General features: G+C 41.0%; 1 protein-coding gene across 4 annotated transcripts; it reads right to left on the bottom strand.

Moving 5' to 3' along the window:
- Positions 1-668: 668 nt before the first annotated feature.
- On the bottom strand, positions 669-10,777 carry ube3a (ubiquitin protein ligase E3A). 4 transcript variants are annotated; one of them, XM_080832529.1, is made up of 12 exons: positions 10,663-10,777; positions 10,384-10,453; positions 10,041-10,077; positions 9,103-9,197; positions 7,743-8,944; positions 7,222-7,366; positions 4,421-4,626; positions 4,094-4,258; positions 3,805-3,960; positions 3,652-3,725; positions 3,350-3,493; positions 669-3,142 (listed from the first exon to the last, which is right to left on the bottom strand). In XM_080832529.1, the coding sequence occupies exons 4-12, from the start codon at positions 9,143-9,145 to the stop codon at positions 3,022-3,024; spliced, it is 2,256 nt and encodes a 751-aa protein (XP_080688655.1). In that variant the 5' UTR covers positions 9,146-9,197; positions 10,041-10,077; positions 10,384-10,453; positions 10,663-10,777; the 3' UTR covers positions 669-3,021. The 4 variants fall into 4 exon arrangements, with proteins under 4 accessions (XP_080688655.1, XP_080688656.1, XP_080688653.1 ...); XM_080832530.1 differs by having other exon boundaries at positions 9,103-9,192; XM_080832527.1 differs by lacking the exon at positions 10,384-10,453.
- Positions 10,778-11,005: the final 228 nt, after the last annotated feature.

The raw sequence follows: 11,005 nt of genomic DNA, 5'->3' as shown, positions 1-11,005 counted from the left end.
TTGAAAAAAGGAGATAAAAATGGAGTGAAGAAGAGAGATTGAGTGTGAGAGAAAGTAGACTGAGAGGGATAGAGAGAAGGATGGAGAGATGGAGAGAGAAAAAAGTAGAGAATGGAAGGTGTCTTAATGTTCCTAGTTACAGTTAAATTGAGAGGGACAGACAAAAGGATTTGGCGCAGGTGTCAGTGGAGCACAGGTGCAAGCCAGTTTAAAGACCCTATTATGATTTCATAATGGCCCAATGTAAGTCAATGGGAAAATTTAGATTCGTTTTTATTTAATATCTTAAAAAGTATAAAGTTTAGAAAAGTGAAAAATACATAGCATAAGTGTCCTTTACAAGACCTACGCAACAAAGTTTGAACGAAGTTTCTAAGTTAAGCAGTTCGAGCTGAATTAATCGCAGAAAAAGGTGAGAAGAAGAAGAAGAAGAAGAAGAAGAAGAAGAAGAAGCCTAGGAATAACAAAACAGGGCATTTCATGCACTGTAATAAGAAGAAGAAAATGCCTAGGAATAACAATACAGGGCATTTCATGCACTGTAATAACCCACTTTTACTGGCTTGAAGTAATATCCCCTTAATTTCCTTATTGCCATTCCAGCATAATTTGTTTGAGATTACAACCCGAAAAGCTAAGCCAAGTGAGAACATTTTAATGTAGCACCATACATGGACTCATCATTTTCTCCATACAGTTGTTAGTGTGCTTGTTTGCATGCCTGCATTCGTGTGTGTGCGTGTGTATGTGTGTGTGTGTGTGTGTGAGAGTGATCATTATCTCCTTCGAATTGACACTTTTAGACAGACACACAAACCAAATAAATGAGTAATTAGATGACAAGATCAGACTGAAATGCACCACTCCAAAACAAGCACCACTGACTGCAGGTGGGTTCTACCGCAGTGGTTCTCAACCTTTTTTGCTCCATGACCCACATTTTTAGATAACAGTGCAGTTGCGACCCAACAATTAATAATCAGCATGAATCATCAGGCCAATAATTTAACAATTGTATTATTATTTTATTATTATGATTACTACCACTACTAATACTCTACCACTGTTTAACCATTGGAAACACATGCAACTGTTTAAAGTCAGGATCAGTTAAATCATGGACTTCTGAACTTCTTTGAACAAAAATGGACTTTAGCCATACATTTTCAACTTTTTAATAGGAAATTATGAACTTACATGTTCAACTTCTTAAGAAGAATCCATGGACTTACATGTTCACCTTTTTAGTCAGAGATGGACTAACATGTTCCACTTATCACAGGACTTATGTTGATTTTTTAAATGATACTTACATGCTCAACTACTTAATGAGAAATGGACATGTTCAAATAGTAAATGAGATCCCTGAATGTTTTCCTGTCATCGAGGCTGCCCCATCCGTTGTCACACCAACACACTTTGACCAGGAGAGCTGATTGAGATAAAGTATGTGTCCATTGCAGAAAAAAGATCTCTGCTGCCTGCAGTGGTAAATGTTGGCAAATCTGAATTAAATAAGAACTGCTCTTCAAAGTCATCATTCCGAACATACTGCACGTAAACCAAGAGAATGGCATGGCTAGCCACGTCTGTGGATTCATCGAGTTGTAAGGCGATATAGTCAAAAGTGCAGAGACGTTCAGTGAGCTACTGCTCAACATCATTTGACATGTCACATATCCTCACATAAACAGTGTCGTTTGTCACGGGAATTGTCTTTAAGTTCGCTGCTTCTTTTTCACCTATGAGTGCAGTGCACAAAACGATGGCAACTTCTGCAACCGTATGCGACGTTTTGCTCTGAGCTAGCCGGTAGGAGACCTAAACAGTGATGGCACGTTAAAAAAAAAAAAAAAAATGTGTTTTTTTTTTTTTTTTTGGGATGCCTCGAGGTTTTGGCTCATACGTTAAAAAAAAAAAGTCTTTATCTTTATAGACAGTTGGCCTGCTTTGTTTCAAAATGTATCTGCAATTTCGAAGGCTTCAGGCTTTCATTAACCAGTATTTTGTTGCATGGCACACACAACGGCGGGTGCTCACCATTCACGCAATACGTAAATCCATATTTCAGAAATACCGGGTCACACGCCTGTAAAACGCCCTCTTTGGTTCTTCAGAAGAAGTCGAGGGCTGGTGTTTTACACGTTGACTTTTTGCCTACACTAGTCGCCTCTAGACATTCTCCGGTCATGTAAGAGCATATTATTGCGCAATACATGTTGCATACATTTGAAATATCTTATATGCAAATTTGATTGGCTGAATGTTCGAACATGTTATCGTTAGATAGGCCTATATGCAAAACCATTACCGGCTTATATAGTTTAATGTCAGAACTGGGGGCAGGGATTCCCTTATGGAATGAGGGAGCATGGCTTGAAAAAAAGGTTTTACATTTAGAATTCGTCTCGCGACCTTTTCAGAAACTCTGGCGACCCAAATTTGGGTCGCGACCCAAGGGTTGAGAACCACTGTTCTACCGTATATGAACACTAGAGATACTAAAATATTAAAAAGTGATATATCCTGAGTAAATTGCAATAACACGTCAGCATTTAAAACATCAAATTGCTGGCTCGCGTACATCCTTTTTGAAACAACTCAGTTCCTCAAAATTGCTATATAGATACATAGTATGTTTGCTTTTCAAACAAAAATATTCTGTCATAAAATTCACAGTATTGCCATAAAAAAAACACTTCATTCCAGCATCGATGCACAAATTCATATTTTGAAAATGAGCAATTAACGTCAAACATTCTTTTATCCTCAGACACAATAGAATTCAAGAAAAGCAAACTGGATTTAAAGTAGTTTTAAGAATCCATTCCACTTTCAGAAAATACAACACATATACAGATAACTCTATTAATCCTAAATACAATTAGGGGAAGGGAATAGGTACATATTATGGCAAAAAAACAAATATCTTCAAAAATCTAAAATCTTTTCTCACATTTGTTGTAATGAAAGCAATATAGCCTTTGGGCGTGTGCGTAGACCTCACAGCATAGGTAGACCTCACAGCATACCAAATCCTTTGGCGTAAGTGATGGCTTTTAGGAGTCTCTCTCTTAGCGCCTCTTTGGTAGAATATTCAGGAAGTAACAGGGCATTAAAGCACGTGTGGGATGTAGGTAACCTGGTACAGAGAACATCAAGATTATATAGACTTCAACAAAAACAATAATAATAGTAACAACAATGAAAATAATATCACACAAGAACCACCATGCAACAACCAATCAGAACAGGAAAACATCAATATGTGGTTCCATCATTAACAACAACAATAGTAATAATAATACAAATAATAATAATAATAGTAACAACATCATTGTCCACTTACCTGTCTGAATCTTCGCCATTTTTGGCTATGATCATCTTCAGTTTCCCAAGGCCTCCAACCGGCGCTCTGTCAGTGCCTGTAGTGAACTGGAGAAAAAGCTTCTTCTGCTCGTCTCCGAAAGAGTGCACAGTTTCCCAGAAATCTCTGTAAAAGCATTTAGAATCATCGAGCCAGACTATACTAAAAACAATGTCATGCTTTATAAGTATACAGTAAGATGTTCTTGAGATGGATAGGAAATACAATAACACTGAGAGAGCATCTCTCCATCTCCGCCCGAAATGGATAGTGGGTAGGCTTACTTAATGACACGACTCTCTTTGTTGTAGCCTCCGTCATAGTCTGTGCTTTCTTCAAGGGCACGGAAGTCCAGGTTCTAGGCATGTAAGACAATATTTGTTAAGTGTGTTTCTGACGAGCGCGTGTAAAGAACAACCTTGGGCGGCCTCACATACCCTGCTTCCGCAGATCAACAGCTCTATTTCATCGGGCCGGAACAGGTACTTCAGCGGGGACTCGTTAGTCACCTGGTGAAAGCCTTGTCTGAAAGCCTTGAACTGCACCTCCACGCTTTGATTTAGTACATAATCAGCATACTGAGACACAAACTCCTGTGAGGTACAAAGGTTTCACAGCAACAAAACCTCAGCAAATTAGGTAAAGACAACTTTGGGTGCACAATTCCAAAGCTGTGTGTTTATTTCAGCTTATGGTTTGTCACGTCGACTGTTTATGAAAAGCTACCTTTCTGTTGTCGTTGGTTACAGGGATGTCTTCTCCAAATTCTCTCAGGTCATGCGTGACAGGATCTCCATATAGGTCAGTTTGTGAGATCTGGAAGGTGAGCATCATGTCCGCCTCTACGTTGCCTTCGTAATCCAGTATCTCTTTAAGACTCTGATAGAGAGCCTGAGTTTCACAGCAAAATCAGAAACAATCAGAAACGAACAAAACACACATTCTTACACCTTATAGAAAAACATGTAATGCTGTTAGGGCTTCTGTCTGGTTGCTAACATACAGAAAAGGAAGACTGTCAGGGAATTTTAACATAATGTTACATTGCATTACCGGGTGAGAATCCGCTAAGTCCAGAAGGGTTCCTTTCTTGCCCATGAGTTTTCTGTAGACCACCATGGGAAAGTGCACATCCAAGATGCAGTTGTTGTATATGGCCAGGCCTAAGACAATTCCTATCAGTGTGTACTGGCCCTCATTTTCAAGTGAAGATGAGTTGAACCAAAACACCTTGGTGGTCTCGTCATAGGTGAACATGCCTGCGGAGGAACAAAGTGCCATGGGTAATGACCACGGAACCAGGAAGGAACAACTGTACTATGGGTAAGGACCACGGAACCAGGAAGGAACAACTGCACTATGGGTAAAGACCGCTGAACCAGGTAGGAGCAACTGCATTATGGGTAATGACCACTGGACCAGGTAGGAACAGCTGCACTATGGGTAATGACCACGGAACCAGGAAGGAACAACTGCACTATGGGTAAAGACCCCTGCAGCCGGTTGCACCAGTCGAACGTAAGGTGGATCGTAAGTTAGGGCGTAAAGTTCTCCTTAACCCTACGTTCGACATAGCTAGTTTCAAACTAAAGGTGTTCTAAATTTGGGTTGCACCACCGTAACTTAAGTCTTAACTTAACTAGTACTTCGTAAAGTGTACCAGTGTCGCATTTAATGACGTTAAGACAATTTCAAGCCAATCATTATTACAGATAACAATGTAAACAGGAAGTACCGGCGAGTTTCTTTACACATGACATGTGTTGAGTTAAGACGCGTTTAGCACCCGAAAATGAGAGGGTAAAACAGTTCAACCGTCATTTATTCTCTAAATTGACATGACTGCCTGGCCACCCTAGGGCGGTATATGCGTGAGGTTAAGCTATTTGATGGCGGATTTTATAATAAATTGCAGCTTATTGCTGCTTTGTATGTATTCGTTGTGTGTCGTGAGTTTTTGTCTGAGTTAGCCATTGTTCACACACGTTATGGTTTGTAGTAGCTGGGGTGGAATTGTTTTTAAATGTTTTATCCCTCGAGGAGGTAAGTTGAATTGTTCAGCAAATATTTTCACGTGAAGAATGTTTTAACCGAATTAACTGCCTGACATGGAACTTACACCAGCTAGTTTGGAGGTGTAAAATCTAAGTTAGGACTTAGCGTTACGTTGGAACTATCTGCTTGGTGCAACTGCAATTTTTTTAGTAGAGTGTAAAGTCGAACGTAGGGGCAATCTACGTCCATCGTAGCCTAAATTAGAACTTACGTTCGACTGGTGCAACCGGCTGCTGAACAAGGAAGGAACAACTGTACTATGGGTAATGACCACGGAACCAGGAAGGAACAACTGCACTATGGGTAAAGACCCCTGAACCAGGAAGGAACAACTGGACTAGGGGTAATGACCCCTGAACCAGGGAGGAACAACTGCACTATGGGTAAAGACCCCTGAACCAGGTAGGAGCAACTGCATTATGGGTAATGACCACTGGACCAGGTAGGAACAGCTGCACTATGGGTAATGACCACGGAACCAGGAAGGAACAACTGCACTATGGGTAAAGACCCCTGAACAAGGAAGGAACAACTGTACTATGGGTAATGACCACGGAACCAGGAAGGAACAACTGCACTATGGGTAAAGACCCCTGAACCAGGAAGGAACAACTGGACTATAGGTAATGACCCCTGAACCAGGGAGGAACAACTGCACTATGGGTAATAACCCCTGAACCAGGTAGGAACAACTGCACTATGGGTAATGACCATTGAACCAGGTAGGAGCAACTGCATTATGGGTAATGACCACTTAACCAGGGAGAAACAACTACATTATGGGTAATGATCCCTTAACCGGGGAGGAACAACTTCACTATGGGTAATGACCCCTGAACCAGGTAGGAGCAACTGCATTATGGGTAATGACCACTGGACCAGGGAGGAACAACTGTGCTATGTTCCGTTTCCATACATCCATGAGTATACTTATACACAGTACACAGTACACACTTACTAGGTACGCATATTCTCAGCAGGTGAGTGTTGTTCCAAATCTAATACTCCGTGGTGCACTTACCGGAAATGAACTACAGTCCCGGGTGGGGGGATAGCCAGCTGCTTAGCATAACTGCCATTCAGAACCAATGGTAATGCTACCAAGCTAGGCTAGCTAGGTATGCTAACTGTCGGTATACATAGTTAAAAACCACCAAAATACTCATGTCACTGGCTTTAATTTGAGAATGGCATGTTAGTAGTACATTTAATATCAGTACAGTTGTTTAATTAATGCAGATATTGACATTTACGGTCTGTAGCCTTGTGGTGTACTGACTCTGCTATCGTAGCCACCGTAGCCATTATGTCCGCCATTGATTTCAAAATAAAACGAAAAGCTCTGCCTGGCTCCACCTCTTCCGCTACGTTGACAAGATGGCGGCCGTTGAGAATGGAAAGTGTACCCTGGTTCCACACTCAAAGTTTTGTCCGTTATGAGTACACATACGGGTCCTTTGGGTATACTTCTTTTCGCCGCGATCGAAAACGGAACACCCTACATACTCAAACTAAGGATGGTAGGTACGGAGGGTATGGATAACGGAACAGAGCCCCAGACTTAGTCTGACTTCAAGAATGATTTCACCTCATGAAGAGGAGCTGGAAGTGCAATAGTATTGAAGTCGTATAGCTACTATACTAAGTCTTAACCTCATCAATAAATAAATAGACATAAAATTTGAAAACATTCCTCAATACGTCATGCTAAGATGATGAACAAGCCAGTAAGCCAGAGCATAATAAATAACCATCATGTACAGCTGTTACTTCCAATAGACCTTCATAAGACGGCTTACCAATATCTGGGTTGAAGATCTCTTCAACAACCATCTGAAAAAACTCTTTTGAAACTCCTCCTTCATCCAGCCCTTGTTCTCCTTCAAACTCCACATAGAGCTGCTTCTTCAGGTCTGAGGGGTTCTCCTCCGCAATCATCTCCAGCTGGAAAACATGGACAGCATAAATGGGGTGTCCACAGTTTTTGTCCTGGTAATAACATATTTAACTCTGCCAAACTGTGTTACGAAACTGTACATTTTACATACACAGCTGGGTGAACATCCACAAGCCCTAGTCATCAAGATCAATATAAAAGGAGGTGCTTAGAGTATAGCATTTCTGTTTAAATTGTTTAAAGGAACGATCCTGACTTTCTGATATTTGTATAGAGAACATCTGAGCAGAAAATATCTTTCCTTATGTTCTTAGAATCTTTCCTTATGTTCTTAGAAACAGTAGGACTGAATAATTTACACCATGGCCGTATTTGCCATCGAGCCATTTGAGTTTTATTTTGGGAACTCAAGAAATAAATTACCCTGATCAATGCATCATCGATGAGATGGTCTCGTCGAACTTTGAGTCGTAAAAAGGGGTTCGCTTGTTGTCCATCGACCATACTGTATAGTGCAGTGATCCGGCGTTCACTGTACATTCGAATTCTGTTGTCGTAGTACAGCCCCTGATTCTTAGTCACAGGATTAAGGATGAAGGGGCAGTTCATGAAGGCAAACTTTCCCTCCGTGTTCACTTTAAAAAGGACAAAGTCCTTGTCCATTTCGAGCACCTCATTCAGCGGTTCGTTAATGAACTCCTCAAAGGATATGAGCGGACATCGGCAGTCAGAAGCTCGGACACCAAGTTCTACCTCCAGAGGGTCCACCCTGGGCCCCCTAGGGCTTCGTTCTTCCTCCCCCAGCAGTTCTTGCAACGTCAGGTCATTGGTCTCTATCAGCATGTCATCATCTTCCTCGTTCTGATCCGAGTCCAGCCTCCCGGCCAGAATATTAGCGAAGTAGACAATCTTTAAACACTTGACTGCGGCCACCACCGTTTCATCTTCATTGACTAAGTTTTCGTCGTCAAAGTCGTTACAGACAACCGTGTAAGTGATGAGCTGCTGGAAAGTCTCCATCAGTCTGCGGATGTGCTCGATGGCAAATCCTGACCACAGGCGTGCCAGGCGTGCTTGCCCAGGGAGGGAAAGCGCGCTCATGGCCTTGCAGACAAGAGGTAACGCTGACTCGAGGTACTCCGGGCTGTGAAGGTTGGTATTCTCCATTATTATTACAAACAAGTTGAGGTAATTGTGGTCGAATGAATATGCGTCGTGGTAGGTCAGCTCACTCTCGACGCTTGGCGTCATATACACCAAGGCATTGACGATGGCGGCTTCGATTTGCTCATGGGGCAATATTTTGTCATACACTCTTCTCACCCCATCAATGTCCACTGTCACCTCATCATCATCATCATCATCACCACCACTATCATCATCACTACTTTTGTCATCCTTCTTCTCTGCTTTCTTGCTAGTAGAGGGCTTAGAGGTAGCTGTTGAGCTGGATGACGCCCCTTGCTCGACTTCTGTCTTGTTCTTGGCCTGCCGGAAACTTCGCATGAGGAACTCTGAGTTAGAAAACACTTTGCCTATGGCCCGAATCATAGGGGTGTAGTCTTTATCCTCTTCGCAGACTGTCAGGATCTCGCACACCTTGGTTTCAGTAAGGAAGTTCAGCCCTGTTAAGGAATGACCGTATGAAAACAACAATGTACAGATTAACGCCTTATCACACAAATGATTTAATATGCGTTGCTCCTGACACAGTGATCCATAACAAAAAGGCCTTGCTAAATTACTTAGTCATTACTTAGTCGCCACCACTCCCAGCACTTACCACTGAAGTCATCCTCCCCCAGATCCGTATCTTTGTAGTTCATCTTCTTGCTGTAGCACAACTCCTGAAGGGCTCTTCAATCACTATGGACTACACTTGTATGTTTCATGGTTTATATATGGCATGTTGGCGAGAGAATTCACCATTGGACTTCAGTAATTCAGCTCATCTTGATGGCCACATTATTTCTATTTGTGCCATGAAAGCGCAGGCCAGCAGCTGTGATGACTGGAGGCATCATATCTTTTTTCACTATTGGTAATAACCATGACGAGCTGTTAGAGGGTCACAACCACATGCCTCCTACAACCAGCCTTTGAACAGCCACACAAGGGGTTAGGTAAGCCTCAAAAGGGATGTCAATCATGTAGGACATGTGTGGGGTTAATGACTGTGAAAACCACTCTGCTTTGACACAATCATCAAATCATCATTTTAAACAAACACAGTCCACAAACCAAATTACTGCTGTCCTTTTATGAACTTTTACTTTATTGTATTTGATTGCATGCCAGTCATGCAACACTCATCATTATTCATGTTAAAACTGACAACAACCAGCTAGAAATACAAGGATAACACACACGCGCAAAGACCTACTTCAAATTGACATGCTTTGTAAACGGATGAGTTTCTTGTGCGATAAGGGACATTGGTGTGTATGTGTCAATAACAACTGAATACAATACTAAAAACACACATGCACTTTAAATAAAACACATTCAAACACTAATTCAATGTAAAGAAAAAAGTGTTTAATTATGAATTTACACTTTTATTTGTGAAAATATACCTCACTGTGATAAAACAGTCATGCATTTGGGTCAGTCTATAAATCAAAATAAGTATAAAAAAAAACAGGATGTTTGTGAATAAAAAACGTGATAAAATTAGTAAGCAAAGACATCAAAAATATGCTCCTCAAAAAAGTAACTTACATTGCTTAAATCTTTGTGTCAGTTTCTTTTGCCCCAACTGCAATTAAACACATATGTACATACATTTCTGGTGAATACATAAAAATATTGGAAAATCATACAGGAAAAATATACACCTATTGACTTCTGGCTAACCAACTAAATTCTCAGATTTCACCAGTAGAGTTGGCTACACCTGTCATTTGTATTGATCACGTGACTCTTAAAGTTACAATGTTGACCGTTATTATTACGGATTTACATCTGCAAATGTGTAACCAATGATTGATTCGTCGCTTTGTTAAATTTCTATTTCATCAACAAGTTCCTATTGTGTCAATCATTTGAGTTTAGCTGACCTGACCTGGCCACGAGCTGTCCAACTTGGCAGAGAACGATCCAGACAAGGCAGTTCGCCCTCACTTCTTTAGTGCCTGTTTGACACGTTTATAAGTTACCCCCGCTTACATGTAGCCTGTTTTGTAAAATGTTAACTAGTGACCACCAATACTGTTCGAGTGTTTATAGTCACATGCACTTGCAATCACCTGTACGGTAAAATAGCTAAAGACTTAAATCGCCTGTTGGCTGAGTTCGTACGTGCCATTGTAATACATTTACACATATTTGAAGTGCTGCTTACATTGAGAACTGCGATGCTAGGAGACAGGTTACAGTTCAAAAAACTGTTCCAGAGAAAAACAATGATCAGCCTAGTCTTGACTCGGCAAAACTCTTCTCAGCCATCTTGACTTCTGTCGCAACTAGTCGCAATAACAACCACCGTCAACAAGTGTGATCCTTCCCATAATGCAATGCCGTCAGAATATATTCTGTAGTTTCAAATGTGTGATTGTGTCAACAGAAACATCAAAATAAACAAATAAACGGCGTTGTCTAACCAAAATAATGTCTATACTAGGTTATAATTAAAATATAAACAACAATAATTCGTTCACCATCTAGCAACTGTATGGATGACATTG

Source organism: Sprattus sprattus, assembly GCF_963457725.1.
Source record: "Sprattus sprattus genome assembly, chromosome: 2".
NCBI classification, from domain to species: domain Eukaryota; kingdom Metazoa; phylum Chordata; class Actinopteri; order Clupeiformes; family Clupeidae; genus Sprattus; species Sprattus sprattus.
The sequence above is the reverse complement of the archived record's forward strand: the minus strand, read 5'-3'. Positions and strand labels throughout refer to the sequence as shown.